Raw genomic sequence first — 17,609 nt, 5'->3', positions numbered from 1 at the left:
GGCTGCTTTTACGACCACCGACCCATTTGAAGTTCTTGTTGGCTGTCCTTGAAGTCTTTATTCTTGTCCTTGTTCTTTGATCTTGAAGCTTAATGCAGCTTCAATCACATGTGGTCAGTTTCAACATTGTTCTCATCTAGCGTACAGGAACATCTAGTCATAAGAGCAAAGAACTGCAAAACTTATGAGTAACTACCTCTACTAGTTAATTGCTTGGCTATACTTTTGTCTATTGTTTCAATCATAGTGTTAGTATAAGATTTCTAATAATTATTTACCAAATCTCACTTTTACAGTCACCTAGCAGCAAACCAGTTTCCACAGCTGGTACAAAATATTAAAACCATCAAAATATTTAGACATACCATACAGAATGTATGGAAATATGCTCTCAGCACAGCTTGTGTGGCTTGAAGGAGCCTCCTAAGGAAGGTGCCAGGGAGGAATCTTTGCTTCTTCCTGGTCTATATATCTAAGGCAGTGGGAAATTGGTGGATGGACTGACTGCGTGCTCTGAGTCAGGCTCTTTCCCACCTGAAAGAGACACACTGAGGTGCATTGTCAACAGCTTTGCAAATCAGAAGCTTCCCTTAGCTGCCTTGCCCTCTGCAGAGCACACGGGTGCTGCCTTGCCAGATTCCTCCCCAGCCACCCAGCCAGGCCTCTTGCCTTGCATCTAACAGCAGTGGACTTTTGGAGGCTGTGGGTGACAATATATTGAAGGATCGCCTCTTGTGCCAAGAAAGTTCTGCTTCTTCCAACATCTGTGCCATAATAAATCCTGGCAATGTTTCTGTGATTGTGCCAGGCGAGAATGTAGTTACCAATCTGACCAGTAGGTCTTTTATTTCAGAAGCCTGGTTCCCCTTGGATCCCACGGGGCTGCAGTGTTGTCCCAGCGGCACCCCGCCTTGTTTTTGTGTGTTCAGAGGGCAGAAGCTGTCTGCAAACCAGTCGAGCAGTAACTTTCAGTGGATAAGAAACGTGCCGGTTTGCGCTAAACCCAAAAGGAATAACGTCTGTCTCGCTCACAAGTCGCCTGTCGCAGTGCAGGGTGTTTTAGAGGGGTTAGCTGGACCTTCCTGCACGTTCTCAGCTGTGTACAAATGTCTGGATGCTTTGTCTTTCCCTGTTGCGCCTTTTAAAGCCGAAGAGGACGTGCTGAGTGAGTTGGCCCTCGCTTGTTTTGAGGAAGCCTTTCAGTCGGCGAAAATCCACAACTCCCACTTGTGGGAGAATGCCAGGGAGTTGAATTTTCCGGAGGTTTGGAAGTGCAGCATGCTGCAGAGCGAGACCGGACAGCTCTTCCCGAAAGCCCAGGAACCTGCTGCGTGCCTGGAGCCACTGCAGGTGCAGCAGCACTTCTTTCAGGTGACCCCCAAGTCTCAGCAGGTCCTGTCTCACCCTCCTGAGGCCGAGCACTGGGCAGCAAACCTTCTCCAAGTGGGGTTTCGGCAGCAGCAACAGTCCCCCTTGGCTTCCCAGCTTCTGCAGCCAACGGAGTATGAGGGGCCTTCCACGTACCTCCAAAAGGCTGTCTCCCGGTTCCAGGGCATTTCGTCAGATGGGGAGAAACAGGGATCGCAGCCAGCACCCTTGAAAGAATACTTGTGATTAAGAGATTTCTCTGTTCTTAGTCAGTTCCAGTATGCGGTGCCTGGAAGCGCGGCGGGAAGCCACTCTTCTGGGAGGTCGAATCAGCTAGAAAACAAGGCTTCCGCATTTAAAAAAAGAGTAAAGATGGTAGTGCAGAGATGGGTGGGAAGCTGCTGGCGGGTGCTGCCCGGTCTTGGTGTCTGCCTGCCATCCCCAGGGAGAAGCTGATGGGGCTGAGCAGCACGGCTCCCCTGAGTCAGGTGGCCGTAGCGTCTTTCTTGTCGGCTCCTGCAGCCGGTGGGATGCACCGGCTGACCATTTTCAACAGGATTCAAGTACATCAGTGTGCTCTTTCTTCACGTTTAGCCATCCGTTATTTGAGTTCGCTTCTCAGAGCCGTTTACTGTCTTCCTGCACTCTAAGTGCTTTTTATTAGTGTTGACAGCTCTAGATTTCACCAATAACAGTACTTAGCACTTACATGGCACTTTACACATCCAGAGCACTCTGAAAATACTAATTAATCCAGTGCTAAAGGTTTAGAAATAATTTAATGAGATCAGGGCTTGGGATATTTAGTAACATGATATGTAGCCTTTCATCTGGCTTCTTGGTGGAGCTTGCGCACAGGCCAGTGATAATAAAAAGCTGCGAATGCCGGAACATTCAGCAAGCTCAGTGCCTGTGGAAGGGGAACTACTTTCTCCAGTAGAAATAATTGGTGTCTCCTTGCCCGCAGGAGGGCAGGGAGGTCAACCTAAACGAACTTCTCACCTTTAGAGATCAGTCCCTGGAGGTAAAAGTCAAAATATGTTAATTGAGGGTAAACACAGAAGCTTGCGTTACAGATAAATGTGCTGGGGCTGTGTTGGGGACTAAATATCTCCAAAGTTTGTGGTTGGTTTAAGTGCTGCTTTGTTGTTAGTGGCATGTTGGGCTTACACGCACGTCTTGCCCTGTCCCGAGGAGGTTGCTGCTGCCTCGTGCATTGGGCCAAGAGGACTGGCAGCCCTCAGGACAGGGAACTTCGAACGCACTGAGGTTAAACCCGTTCTGTGCTGCTCCTGTTCCTTTTCTGACTATTTACAAAGGCTTTCTGTGCCCCAGGTGTTACTTTAGCAGTCAAGGTGAGAACTCCAAGGGCTCAGGGGGGGTCTTAGATTTGCATTCCTCTAACTCCAGGAGATTTTGGGGAGCCTGGATGATACATGGAGCACGAGTGAATCCCCAGCCCGCTCCTGTGTTCCTGGTGTTGACCCAGCAGTGTGGTGTTAGTAGAGCCGATGCCCGCGGCAGCCAGAGATCGGGATGCTCCAGCCCTCCCTGCATCTCTGGAGTTGGGCACGTGGTGCAGGAACCGTGCGTGGCCGAGGAATTGGAGCGTGGCCCCCCCTACCCCCTGCGTACAGCTTGCAATGGAAATAATGCAGTTTGATAGCCATGTTGTGTAAATGGGGATTCCTGTTTGCACATGTGCTTGCTGTGTGGATGCATGTATCTAAGTGTTACAAGGAGCATTTATTAACGACTGTAAAGGTTTATGGGATTGGTTAATGAGCATTGCTTTGCTGTGCAAGTGTAAAGTGTTATTTTCATGGAGAAAACAGCTCAGATGTTCCTTTTATTTTTTTTTAAAGGTGAAATGACTGTATTTTAAGGCTTTGCAGGCAGAATAACATCTGCTTTTGATTATTGTTTCTTTATCTGCAGGGTGGAAATATCTACAGCCTCGCTAACGCAGCAAAGGAAGAAAACTTGCCTTGCCAGCTGGGTGGTAAGCAGGTTGCACTGAAGTGTTGAGGGTGAGGTTTGTTTTCTGGAGCGCATTTTAGCACCTAGTCAGGCGTATTTCCCTCAGGGTTGAGATTTAAAGTAGCCTTTTCATTTGGCTACTTTTAGATTGTGCTAATTAATAGGTGTTTAAATGAGAACCACAAGACTTTCAACCTAATTTCTAACTCGCGGTTGTAAAAATCGTGCAGTGACTGAAGTGTGACAGGGAGGTAACCCGAGTGAAATGTTGCAGACTGTTTAAGGATGTAATAAGGAATGACCGGGCTTGTTCTTTTCACACATTACAACGATAAAAGACCAAAACTTCACCATGGAAGTAAAGAAATGGAAACGTGGGATAATGTTAAAGGATTCACCTCATCGAAGGGTTTCCAGGTGATGGGGGGGGGGGGGGTATGGGCTTCACTCTCAATCTCATTCCTGGTGCATAGTCCGCCTGTAAAGAGTATTATTGCATTATAATCATGGAGGCAGGCCCTGAATTTAGGTTTTAAAAGTGATTAGCTAATTTTATGATTAATTATTTTTTAGAGTGAGTTTGTGACTCAGTTCTTTCTGCTGAAGAAAATTCACATACTTCCCTCTTCTTTGGTAATTGCTGCTTTCCTTTGGTGCAGGGATTGCACACCTGTGGTATTTTCTCTGTAAGCAAATCGTGGCTCTGCCACCTTACTGCCCAGCCTCGATAGCTTGCCATTTACTAAATGAGAAGGCAAGCTGCTCCCTGGAAAAAAAGGGCTTTTTATAATCCACGTCCTTGTAAGCAGCAGTGAAGTCCCCATGCAGCCTCAGAAGAGGTGCCTTGCCTGCAGTGTTGCTAACTATTACAGGTAAGGGAGCTGCTGTCTCTCATTAAGAAAGAAGAATTTCATCGTTCTTTGGCAACGAATGAAAGTTGTGGTGCCTGGTGAGCCACGTGAAAACAATTACCTGCTCCAGCTGGCCTTGGTGGTCTGCCCGGTCCTCTGTTTCTGTGTCGGAAAAGGTTCTGAGGATTAGCCAGGCTATAGGAACGGCCAGGCAGTAAGTATGGTGTGCTGGGAAGCTTTAACTTCATTTGCTGTCTTCATCACGTGGATAGAGAAATGGGTCTGCAGGACTTCTGATGTCACCTTTCCCAAACGCTGAATTCACAAGGGGGAGTTATCCACAAATGATACATTTTTTCATTCACAAAAGTGGATCTTTCAGAAATGCCACAGTGCATGAAATGCATGGTATTCAAAGAAAATGCTTCTGGAGTTTTTAATGCAGGTCATTCTTTTTTGGTGTCACAGTTAAAAAGCGATATATATAACTTTGAAAATAGTATTTGTACCTATCTGGTAATAGGTACAATTCGTGTACCTTGTCTTTTGAGCGGCTATCTTAACCGCATCTCTCTTTTAAAGCTGTATTGTTATAATGCTGGTGATTGATGTCCCACTGGGGATTTTTCTCTAGTTAACATCTTTTGCTGCTAAATGAGCTGCAGAGATTTCCCAACTAGACATGAAATGAGCTCTATGGCAGGAAACGTGAGCATGGATCTAACATTGATAGTGATTAAATTATTTTTTTTTAAAGTGGTTCAACTTTTATAACGTTAATTTTCCATCCCTTTATCTCGATTTTTCACTTAGCAATAAGACCGGTGCTGCTCCTGCCGATGGCAGCAACTGTGAAAGCAGCTTTCTCCGCAAGAACTGCAGTCAGCTGTTCTATACCGAGAATGGTCTGGAGAGCTATAGGTGTTTTCGTGGTGAACAATGGCATTTACCACAAAGGAACGAGGAACAGCAGGTAAGGAGAAACGGAATCCTTTGGCGCTGCTTATTTAACAAGAATTTGAATTAAGGTTATGAGGATTCTTTAAAACCTGCCTGTAGTGTATGAAGATAAAAGCTGTGGAGCAACTGAACCTTTGTCCTGAAAATTCAGATGACTGTAGGAGTGGGATCCAGAATCGTGGTGCCATTGAAGCCCTTTGGGTGGGTGTTATGTAGTGGACGTTCTTGAATAATTGTGCTATTTTGAAAGCTGTAGCTATTTCCAGCAATGTTTCCTATTCCACAGCTGCGAAGCACGAGTGAAAAAAATGTAAGCTTGGCTGTTCTAGCTGATAGTGTGAACTTGGGAGCTCAGTTTTGTAAAAGCAAGAATACGGGATTGGTGTGATAAGGACTCCTGTTCTGGGCTCTCGCTGAATTATGTTGTGCTTAGAGAAACTTACTCGGCATAGTAGCTCTCGTTATCGTCGTCATCATTTTACGTAAGGGAGAAACAGATCAGGAGTACTTGAAAGAATAGTTTGCAAAGCGCTTTGACGTCCTCAGATGGCCGATGTCAGAAGATACACCTCGTACCCTTGTTTGTGTTTGTGGTAAGGTGTGCGATGCAGGAGACGTAAACGCTCAGAAACTGTCACTCGAGGCAGCGGGAGGTGGAAACTGTCCCTCAAAACCCGAGATGCCTTTAGAGGACGTAATAGTGGCTCCTCTGGTGATTCCTGTCTCGGTACCGGTGACGGCTGCAAACTCACAAGCAGGGAACGAGGTGGGTGGTGACTGCATTCCTCAAGCATTTTAATGATTTAGTAAAAACACCTCAGTTAGCCGACTTTGTTGGAGTCGCTTCCTTGAGCAACTGGTCACCGGTGTGTGTTTCACTGGCTTAGCCATCAGCTTAGGGTGATGGCTCCCTTAAATCTCCCAAATTATATTCAAATAATGCTGTGGTAATGGACTGGGTGGTAATTACTACAGTAATGGACTTGGTGAAGGTTCCAGGGTCTGTCTGAGTAATTTCCTGGAAATATGTAACCCATTAATCACCTTGAGTTGCATGAAAATAAAAGACGACGTGGGAAGTATCAACAGTATGATGCAGGACAGACACTTGGTATTAAAGCCTAGGAAAATCCTTGGAACTTTACTAGGCAATTTAAAGAATTTCAAGATGATTTCGGAATTTACTTTTTTTCCTTTCAGCACTCTCTCTGACTATAAAAAAACTTGTGGAGGGTTCTTTTCAACAGCTCTTGTTCTCATGAGTGTGTCTGGCTTCCCTAGAGCCGTTTACACGAGTAAGGACTAAAGCAGAGGGTCCTCTGACTGCACCCTGCGCACGAGTTCTGGAATTTGGTGTTCATTATGGAGCTCGGAATAATAAGTCACGATACAGAGAGTCTAGAGGAAAACCAGATAAAAATCCTATGCAACTTCAAACTTTCTTCTATATGTTTTTCAATTGCCTTGAACTTGTTCCACTTCTCTTCTGTGATAAACAGGGATTTGACAGTTTGTTTGGAATTGTTTGTCCAGGTTACTGAAAAGGAAAGCCTAGATGGGAAGGACCTCAAGGAAAGCTTGCACCAGAAAAAGAGAAAGAGGCAAATGTGGCCAAAATTGCTTTTTATCCCACCTCTGCTAGCCCCTGAAGCCCAGCCAGGGGTGGGAGGGTGTTACCAGAGTAGCCTTCATTCACCTGTGTTCCTGGTGGATCATCTCCTGAGAGACTTGTTCCAGTGCTCTCCTTACACACCGCCTCCGATGCTCAGCCCCGTGTGGGAAGGATCAGGCCTCTATTTCAGCACTCTCTACTCTTCCTCTGCTAGTGGTGATGCTAACCAGCTGTTCAGTGCTGGTTTAGGTAATAAAATTCTAATGTCTGCACTCAACAGATAATGGAACTGGAAAGGAATCCAGCTGACTGTTGTACAGACTACAGAAAGAGAAAACTGACCCGCAGTCATTTTCTCCAAGATTGTTATAAACGCTCGTGACAAATTGGAGGAGCCAATTTGTATTGAATAAAAAAAAATCGAATTTATTAGCAAGCGATAAGAGAGCAAAACAGCGCTGGGTGGCCGGGGAGGCAATGCTCCGCCACAGGCCCGCAACTTTATGTTACCGTTACATTCCTTATATACATTTCATGTACCCCCTTTCTTGTAAGTCTCCGCCTTGTCCTGCTTCTTCTTTCCTCATTTGTGCAGGTCTGTTACTATGTAGATTTGGTAAATTTTCTCAAGGATGAGTATCCTTTGATGTAGAATGTCTTTTGATGTGGAGAAATACAGTCTTTGTTAATTGCAGCTGTTGTCCTTCCTCTCCTTATCTAGTAAGTTATAGCCATTGCTTTCCTCCCCCCTTATCTAGTAAGTTATAGCCATTGCTTTCCTCCTGTGACCCGTGACCTTCACGCATCACTTAAGCAAGTTTTTGTTAATTACACAAGGCATATGTTAACTCTCAATATGTCTCTTCACCCTTCTCGATTTCATGAACAAAGTTAACCCGTTCATTACAAAGATAGGTTATAAATTCAAATGGTATCCACCTTCCTGTAGGATAAATTACTGCATTGTATGCAGGCCAGTGGAAATACGGATGTTTACGTGTAGCAGTTTAAGTTACTCGTTGTATTAGCTTTGTGTGGCAAGGTTTTGGTGTGTGTGTGTGTGGGGTTACAGGGGTGGCTTCTGTGAGAAGCTGCTGGAAGCTTCCCCTGTGTCCAACAGAGCCAATACCAGCCGGCTCTAAGACGGACCCGCCGCCAGCCAAGGCCAAGCCAATCAGCGACAGTGGTAGCACCTCTGGGATAACACATTTAAGAAGGACAAAAAAGTTGCTGGGACAGACAGAAACGGCAGCCAGAGAGAGGAGTGAGAACATGTAAGAGAAACAACTCTGCAGACCCCCAGGTCAGTGAAGAAGGAAGGGGAGGAGGTGCTCCAGGCACCAGAGCAGAGATTCCCCTGCAGCCCCTGGGGAAGACCATGGTGAGGCAGGCTGTCCCCCTGCAGTCCAGGGAGGTCCATGGTGGAGCAGATATCCACCTGCAGCCCGTGGAGGACCCCACACCAGAGCAGGTGGGTGCCCAAAGGAGGCTGTGACCCCATGGGAAGCCAGTGCTGGAGCAGGCTCCTGGCAGGACCTGCGGATCTGTGGAGAGAGGAGCCCACATTGGAGCAGGTTTTCTGGCAGGACTTGTGACCCCGTGGGGGACCCACGCTGGAGCAGTGTGCTCCTGAAGGACTGCACGCCGTGGAAAGGACCCATGCTGGAGCAGTTCGTGAAGAACTGCAGCCCGTGGGAAGGACCCACGTTGGAGAAGTTTGTGGAGGACTGTCTCCCATGGGAGGGACCCCACACTGGAGCAGGGGAAGAGTGAGGAGTCCTCCCCCTGAGGAGGATGAAGTGGCAGAAAATAACGTGTGATGAACTGACCATAAACCTCATTCCCCATCCCCCTGTGCCGCTGGGGGGGTTGGTAGAGAATCTGGGAGTGAAGTTGTGCCCGGGAAGAAGGGAGGGGTGGAGGGAAGGTGTTCCGAGATTTTGGTTTTATTTCTCATTACCTTACTCTGGTTGATTTGTAATAAATTGAGTTAATTTTCCCCAAGCTGAGTCTGTTTTGCCCGTGACAGTAATTGGTGAGTGATCTCTCCTGTCCTTATCTCGACCCACAAGCCCTTTGTTATATTTTCTCTCCCCTGTCCAGCTGAGGATGGGGGAGTGATAGAATGGCTTTGGTGGGCATCTGGCGTCCAGCCAGGGTCAACCTACCACACTCATAAATTGATGACATGATTTTATTGTACCAGTTTGTGGTAAAAATTTATCTTAATCTAAGTATTAAAAATGAATAGTGGTTACACCAGAACAGTTGCTGTTGTAAAATTGCAGAAGAAGCTAGGGTGGGCACCTGTGTGGTGGAGGCAGCAGCCCAGTGAAAGCATTTTTCCTCTGGGTTCGGCTTCTGCTCGATGGTTTGTCATCTGTAGTTATTCAGAGACCGTGGCTGAGTTACGGAGCTGTGCCGACAAATACGGATAGGCCCCGGCTCTGCTCGTGCCTTCCAAGAAGGCTTTAAAAAACAGAAGTTTGTGACTTATACTTTGTTATTCTGGTTGTGGAAGAGGGGATGTCAACAGCCTACCAGGGTTTTGCTCTGATACTGGCTTTCACAGCTGTGAAAACGTACCCGGATGGTGTTTCTCGAGAGCTTCCAAGTAAAAAAAGTGAGCAATTTCACTAAAATGAGGGGAATTCTGAGAGAATAGTTAGTGGTTTGCAATGATGAGGATATGAAGGAAGGCTAAAGGATGGTCTCGGCAGGATAGTTTTTATCTTGAGCATTTTTTTTGTATCTTTCAGGCAGAATGGACAGGGACTTTGGATTTTGTCTGATGAAGGACAACACCAAAATCAGTATTCAGTCATGAGTTATGGCATAGCAATTAGAATAATGACAAACACTTGGAAAATGGAGGATGAGGGAACAGCAGTTTAGGAGTCAGTGTGTGGTTAGTTCAAGCACATGGGCTGTACAGGCCTTCTAAATTGACATTGACCTTCTCCTTCCCACAATCCTATTGCTTGGCCAATTCTCTTGCTGTCCTGCATCACTAGTGAGATTAATAGTGGGTTTTGGCTGGATGATACCATGTGCTGGCCAGAATGAAGTTGCAACAAAATGCCCGGTGCTGTCACAGTGAAATACTGGCTTCGTGTACAAGTTAGGCTGATGTTGTAAAGGTGCCTGCCCCAACATTCTACATGATGTTCAAACATTCTTTTTTTCTTCATGGTTGCAGACTTCTCTCCTCTTTGCTGCTCGCCATGAGTCTCAGAGTGAACCTGACAAATTTTGTCAGGTTTTGAGAAAGAGAGAACAAACTTTCTTGATTGATTGGAGACAGAACGATTCCAGGGGTGGCACGGTGATGCTGTTAGTGCTAAGTAGTGACTCTGAAAGTTGATAGAGGAGGAGAGCTAGTAACGCTTTGCTGGGAAATGTGTGTTGTATGCGTACTGTATTTATTACAGCTGAGCCTTGCTCATCCCATATCCCCTCTTCCTAAGCGTGTGCGTATCGATAAGCATGTGTATCAGTAGCGCTGTGTGTTATCATGATGTATCTGTTCACAACTTGCCTTCCTTCCCTCTTCTTTCTTACAACTTTTAGACGCATCAACATTGGAAGTCAATTTCAGGCAGAGGTGTCAAACCTCCGGGATAGATTGCATTTGGAGGAGGATGAACAGGCAGCATCGTTGGTGTGGAAGCCCTGGGGAGACATCGCAACTAACCCAGAAACACAGGACAGAGGTTTCTTTAACACTTTTCTTTCAAGGCCACCCCTGAGATACGAGGGTTCAAAAATTCTGTGTTTTCACAGCAGCTTTTTGTACATTTGGATTCTCTCCCTTCTTTTCTTGATCACCTTCACACGTGGTTGCATTAGAGGGAAGGAGATTGCTCAGTTCTGGTAGAACAGTGAACAAATAATAACTGTTACGCTCTCAGTAGCATTTTCTATACGAAATGGTTAGGGGTGTTTGTAGCTGTTCCACCTCATCTGCAGTGACCTTAGGAGAGGGGAGGTTTGTCTCTGGAGTTATCGGTCCCAAAGCTCAGCGATACCTGGATAATTGGGACATCTGACTTTTTCCCGTGTCTTTTCTCAGTCTCCAGTCTGTCTGTTGCACTTGTTCTGTTTTCCCTCTGTCTTGTATCACGCTTTTTTTCCTTTCTTGACAGAAGCCGATTTCCTGTTGGTTTTCATTGCATTTGTAGTAACAGAACTGCTCAACCTGGCCTGCTCCAGCGTCATGCCAGGGGGAGGAACAAACCTAGAGCTAGCCTTGCATTGCCTGTGTGAAGCATGAGGCAATGTTATGGTAAGAAGCAGCTATTGGGCCATAATAATGGACTAGGACAGCCTTTGCCACTGGCGTGAGCTGGGAGTTGCTCCGAGTTTTCTGTTCCACAGGCTGGAGTCTGGTCTCTGCTAAATGTGCAGAGTTCTTGCGTGCTGCTCATTGCCGCAGTCTGCGTTAATGTCCCTCGGGATTGCAGACCCTGTCCTGGTGTATAAATAAGAGCTTGTTTTTTCTCTTGTAAATTATGTGGCAATTTGGAGAATATAAGTACTACTACCCCGAATTCTAGGAGTGAAGGAATTGCCATATTAGATAAAACCCGAGGTCTGCTCTAGATAAACATTCTGTGCTTGACAACTGCAACAGCCCTAGGCGCTCGTTGCTGGGCAAGCGCCTCCAGCCCGGTCCTGGCTAAGCCCCGAGTGGGTCTGCTTTGCTCCGTGTCCTTTGAAGAAGGGATTTAACAACACTCAAATATAGCAGAGGACTTGGTGTATGCCGTGTCTCCACAAGGAGGCTCTACGAGCACGTCTGCTGTGGCAGGGACGAGCCGAAAACGACTCCAGCAGAGAGAAATCTCCTGGAGGTGGTGGCAGGTGGGGTCCCACAGCTTGGTCCCCAGAGATCTCCTAAGGTTCTGTTTTCTTAAAACACTTTGGTGTGGATTGAGGAAATATTTCCATAAACTTCAGTGGGTTGAGGTGATCCCGAAGTGCTGTTGCTAAGCATTGACCAGTGTCGTGGTTTCAGCCCAGCCGATAACAAAGGACCACGCAGCCGCTCGCTCACTCCTCCCGCCCCCCTCCGGTGGGATAGGGAGGAGACGGAGGAGAGAAAAGAAAAAAAAACCTGGAACCTCGAGGGTTGAGATAAAGGCAGTTTACTGGGACAACACAAAGAAATTACAACAACAACAACGGTACTAATGAAAGAGTATACAAAAAGAGTGATGCACAGTGCAACCGCTCACCACCCGGGACCCGACGCTCCGCCACTTCCCCCCACCGAAAGTCGAGACCACCCCCCGGCCCGCTCCCCATATATATACTGAGCATGATGTCACATGGTATGGAATAGCTCCTTGGCTAGCTCAGGTCAGCTGCCCCGGCTATGCCTCCCACCTCCCAGGTTCCTGTAAAAATTAACTCTATCCCAGCTGAACCCAGGACATTATCCACCCCTTATTCTATACCATCTACATCATGCCCAGATCTTACATTTTCCAATCAACCACTACCACTTTCCTTGTCTTATATATAAGTATATGGACTCGCCCCCCTGCACACACACACACACAAATGGTATTCCTTTAGTCTATGGGCTACCCCTCTAATGTGTCCATCGATTTTATTTAGTCCATGCCTTTGGGGCTCCATCTGTTGTAACAGTCCTTCAGGATAAGAGAGATGGTGTGAGATGTTGGGTTGTTGTATGCTGCCTCTGGAACTTGTGGCTAGTACATTTGGTGCAACCCACGCCCTTGGTCTGCAGGTCGAAGATGTTGATCTTGAGGAAATTGCTGGGTGCCAGTTCAAGTTCTATCACTGTTGTACTTGGCTCAGTTTCAAAGTCCATCCTGCAGTCATGTGGGTAATTCTTACAGTAATACCCTTGATATGGCATATAGACACTATAGATACAATGACATGCATTGGCAGGTTATTTAGCAGTTAAATATCATACAGCCCAATTCACTGGCTATTCTCTCCCAAAATCAAATCTCCCTGAGGTACACATCGAACTTCCCCATCCTTCTGCATCACCCACCAGGTGCACCCAGGTCCCTGAGCAAAAACAACCCCTTGAATGGGTTTGCCTCTGCTTGAGGGAGGACTAACCCAGACTGTCTTTCCTAACATACTCCTCATGCGCACTACAGGGACTTTATCCCCTTCTACAGTATGTGGAAGTCTTGGTTGGGCAGGGCAGCCCGATTGGCGGATCCTCTAGTATTAACTAACCAGGTGGCTTTTGTTAAATGTGTATCCCAATGTTTGAAAGTTCCACCCCCCATTGCTCTCAATGTAGTTTTCAGCAGTCCGTTGTATCGTTCGATTTTTCCGGAGGCCGGTGCGTGATAAGGGATGTGATATACCCACTCAATGCCATGTTCTTTGGCCCAGGTGTCTATGAGGTTGTTTTGGAAGTGAGTCCCGTTGTCCGACTCGATTCTCTCTGGGGTGCCGTGTTGCCATAAAATTTTCTCTTCAAGGCCCAGGATAGTGTTCTGGGCAGTGGCATGGGACACAGGGTATGTTTCCAGCCATCCAGTGGTTGCTTCTACCATTGTAAGCACATGGCACTTGCCTTGGCGTGTTCGTGGGAGTGTGATATAGTCAATCTGCCAGGCCTCCCACTGTTTATATTTCAGCCATCGCCCTCCATGCGACAGGGGTTTTTGCCGCTTGGCTTGCTTAATTGCAGCACATGTTTCACATTCGTGGATGATCTGTGCGATAGTGTCCATGGTCAAGTCCACCCCTCGATTTCGAGCCCATCTATATGTTGCATCTCTTCCCTGATGGCCTGAGGTATTGTGGGCCCACTGAGCCATAAATAGCTCACCCTTATGTTGCCAGTCCAGGTCCACCTGAGACACTTCAATCTTGGTGGCCTGATCTGCCTGCTGATTGTTTTGATGTTCTTCAGTGGCCCGACTCTTGGGTACATGAGCATCTACGTGGTGTACTTTTACCACTAGCTTCTCTATCCGAACAGCGATATCTTGCCACAGTGTGGCAGCCCAAATGGGTTTACCTCTGCGTTGCCAGTTGCCCTTCTTCCATTGCTGTAGCCACCCCCATAGGGCATTTGCCACCATCCATGAGTCAGTATAGAGATAGAGCACTGGCCACTTTTCTCTTTCAGCAATATCTAACGCTAGCTGGATGGCTTTCACCTCTGCAAACTGACTCGATTCACCTTCTCCTTCAGCAGTTTCTGCAACTTGTCGTGTAGGACTCCATACAGCAGCCTTCCACCTCCGATGTTTTCCCATGATGCGACAGGACCCATCAGTGAACAGGGCATATTGCCTCTCATTTTCTGGCAGTTTATTATACAGCGGGGCCTCTTCAGCCCGTGTCACCTCTTCCTCTGGCAACATTCCAAAATCTTTGCCTTCTGGCCAGTCCGTGATCACTTCTAAAATTCCTGGGCGACTGGGGTTTCCTATGCGAGCCCGTTGTGTGATCAGTGCAATCCACTTACTCCACGTGGCATCAGTCGCGTGATGTGTAGAGGAAACTTTCCCTTTGAACATCCAGCCCAGCACTGGCAGTCGGGGTGCTAAGAGGAGCTGTGTTTCAGTACCAGCCACTTGTGAGGCGGCTCGAACTCCTTCATATGCTGCCAATATCTCTTTTTCAGTTGGAGTATAGTGAGCCTCGGATCCTCGATATCCCTGACTCCAAAACCCCAGGGGTCGGCCTCGGGTCTCTCCAGGTGCTTTCTGCCAAAGGCTCCAGGTAGGGCCATTCTCCCCAGCTGCAGTGTAGAGCACAGTTTTAACATCTTGTCCTGTTCAGACTGGCCTAAGAGCTACTGCATGAACAATCTCCTGTTTAATTTGTTCAAAGGCTTGTCGTTGCTCAGGCTCCCATTTAAAATCATTCTTCTTCCAGGTAACTTGGTAGAGAGGACTTACAATTTGACTGTAATTTGGAATATGCATTCTCCAAAAGCCCACAACACCTAAGAAAGCTTGTGTTTCCTTTTTATTAGTTGGTGAGGACATAGCTGCTATTTTGTTGATCACATCCGCAGGGATCTGACGACGCCCGTCTTGCCATTTTACTCCTAAGAACTGGATCTCCTGCACAGGTCCCTTGACCTTACTTTCTTTTATGGCAAAACCAGCCTTCAAAAGGATTTGGATTATTTTCTTCCCTTTCTCAAAAACTTCTTCTGCCATGTTGCTCCATACGATGATGTCATCAATGTATTGCAGGTGCTCTGGAGCTTCACCTTTTTCTAGTGCAGCCTGGATCAATCCATGGCAAATAGTGGGGCTGTGTTTCCACCCCTGGGGCAGTCGATTCCAGGTGTACTGGACGCCCCTCCAAGTGAAAGCAAACTGTGGCCTGCACTCCACTGCCAAAGGAATGGAGAAAAATGCATTAGCAATGTCAATTGTCGCATACCACTTAGCTGTCTTTGATTCCAGTTCATATTGAAGCTCTAACATATCTGGAACAGCAGCGCTCAGCGGTGGCGTGACTTCATTCAGCCCACGATAATCTACTGTTAGTCTCCATTCCCCGTTAGATTTCCGCACGGGCCATATGGGACTATTAAAGGGTGAGTGAGTCTTGCTGATCACTCCTTGGCTCTCCAATTGGCAAATCAGCTTATGGATGGGGATCAGGGAGTCTCGGTTGGTGCGATATTGCCGCCGGTGCACCGTCGTGGTAGCAATTGGCACCTGTTGTTCTTCAACCTTCAGCAACCCCACAACCGAAGGGTCTTGGGAGAGACCAGGCAGGGTAGACAGCTGCTCAATCTCCTCCGTCTCCAATGCAGCTATACCAAAGGCCCAACGGTACCCTTTTGGGTCCTTGAAATACCCCCTCCTGAGATAATCTATACCAAGGATGCACGGGGCCTCTGGGCCAGTTGCAATGGGGTGTTTATGCCACTCATTCCCGGTTAGACTCATTTCGGCTTCCAATATGGTTAGCTCTTGGGATCCCCCTGTCACACCAGAGATACAGATGGGTTCTGCCCTTTTATAACTTGATGGCATTAGGGTCCATTGTGCACCAGTGTCTACTAGAGCCTTATATTCCTGTGGGTCTGACGTGCCAGGCCATCGAATCCACACTGTCCAGTAGACTCGGTTGTCCCTCTCCTCCACCTGGCTGGAGGCAGGGCCCCTCTAATCCTGGTTAGAATATCTGTTACTCACTTTTTGCACACGTGAATCAGAAGTCCCTTCAAGAGGATCAGAAATGAGATCAGCCCTTCTACTGCGCCTGGGGGACTGCTCATGGGAAACTGGAGCAGCAGTTTTCCAAGAAGAATCTTCTTTTCTGGTTGCTTTTTCTCACAACTCCCGTACCCGTGCATCCAAGACTGAGGTAGGTTTTCCATCCCACTTCCTCATGTCCTCTCCATGGTCACGCAGGTAAAACCACAGGTTAGCCCGTCGTGCGTACTTTCTATCTCATCTCTCTTGGGCAGAGGAACACTTACTCCCAATAACTGCGATGCGGGCCTGTACAGGTGAGGAGGAGGACATATCCACTTTGAATTGCTGGAACTCTCGGGACAATTCCTCTACAGCCGAGACACAGGCCCGTAGGGAGGAAGAGAGACTTCCTTTGTATTGCTGGAGTTGGACAGCCAATTCATCCACCGTTTGTCCATTGCCTTCTTTCCAGGACATTACTGCCAATGAGTTGGCATAGGTTGGTGGTGCACTTCGTAGAAACTTCCGCCACATCGGTTGTGTGCATTGGACTTCATCTGGATCTGTGGGTGACTGCCCATTTTCTGGATCATTATAAATCACCTCCAGCACGGCTAATTCCCTCAGGTACTGGATACCTCTCTCCATGGTGGTTCACTTGCCTTGGTGACATGTAACTTCATCCCTGAAGGGGTATCTTTCCTTTACACCTAACAGAAATCGCCTCCAGAGGCTGAGGACTTGTGTTTTTCTCCCAATCGCCTTGTCGATGCCCCCTTCCCTAGACAGAGATCCCAACTGCTTGGCTCCCTTACCCTCTAATTCCACACTACTAGCCCCATTATCCCAGCATCGGAGCAGCCAGGTAACAATGTGCTCACCTGGGTGGCGGCTAAAATCTTTTCACGTGTCACGCAACTCACTCAGGGATAGAGATCGGGTAATTATTTCAGGTTCTGCCTCTTCCTCCTGTTCTCACGATGACCCTGGTTCATCTTCATCTCTCACTAAGCAAACTAAGAAATCTTTGTGTGTTTCTTTTTCTGTACAGGGGCGACTGATACTGGCACAGGTTGGTTCTCTGGTTTAGCTGCAGTATCTGTCACCGGGGTAGGGTTAGCCACGGTACCTGTTGTCGGGGTTGGGGTAGCCACGGTGCCCAAAGTATGGAAATGATATCACTGCCTCATACAGATACCAGCTTAACCTCATGACCATTGATGTAATCATTTCACAAGTCAACATTGCCCAGTACAGCAAAATGATAATCCCAATCACTCTCCCAGAGATGAGATATGCAACTACAGGCAATACATAGAGCATATAAGAACTTACAAAACGCCACCATGTAAACAACTGAATCAACGTTGTGACTAACATCTATTTATCTAGTATAAGAAATGCGTATGACAAATTTGTTTCAACACGCTCTGGCCAGATCTGTCGTTATCTCAACCCTTCGTGCCCCACGTTGGGCGCCAAAAAGGACTGTCGTGGTTTCAGCCCAGCCGGTAACAAAGGACCACGCGGCCGCTCGCTCACTCCTCCCGACCCCCTCCGGTGGGATAGGGAGGAGACGGAGGAGAGAAAAGAAAAAAAAACCTGGAACCTCGAGGGTTGAGATAAAGGCAGTTTACTGGGACAACACAAAGAAATTACAAC

At 47.3% G+C, this 17,609-nt stretch overlaps 1 protein-coding gene across 1 annotated transcript in view; it reads left to right on the top strand.

The window, feature by feature from the left end:
- The window catches only part of ZNF541 (zinc finger protein 541), a 30,714-nt gene that overhangs the window by 9,064 nt on the left and 4,041 nt on the right, over positions 1-17,609 (top strand). The window contains 9 exon segments of the mRNA XM_069775118.1: positions 595-1,611; positions 1,734-1,931; positions 2,336-2,392; positions 4,957-5,172; positions 5,758-5,925; positions 6,693-7,020; positions 9,531-9,591; positions 10,342-10,484; positions 10,953-11,056. Of these exon segments, the coding sequence (XP_069631219.1) occupies positions 595-1,611; positions 1,734-1,931; positions 2,336-2,392; positions 4,957-5,172; positions 5,758-5,925; positions 6,693-7,020; positions 9,531-9,591; positions 10,342-10,484; positions 10,953-11,056 (2,292 nt within the window).

This window comes from Haliaeetus albicilla, chromosome W, assembly GCF_947461875.1.
Source record: "Haliaeetus albicilla chromosome W, bHalAlb1.1, whole genome shotgun sequence".
Classification (NCBI taxonomy): Eukaryota; Metazoa; Chordata; class Aves; order Accipitriformes; family Accipitridae; genus Haliaeetus; species Haliaeetus albicilla.
This window is presented reverse-complemented; position numbering and strand designations above follow the sequence as displayed.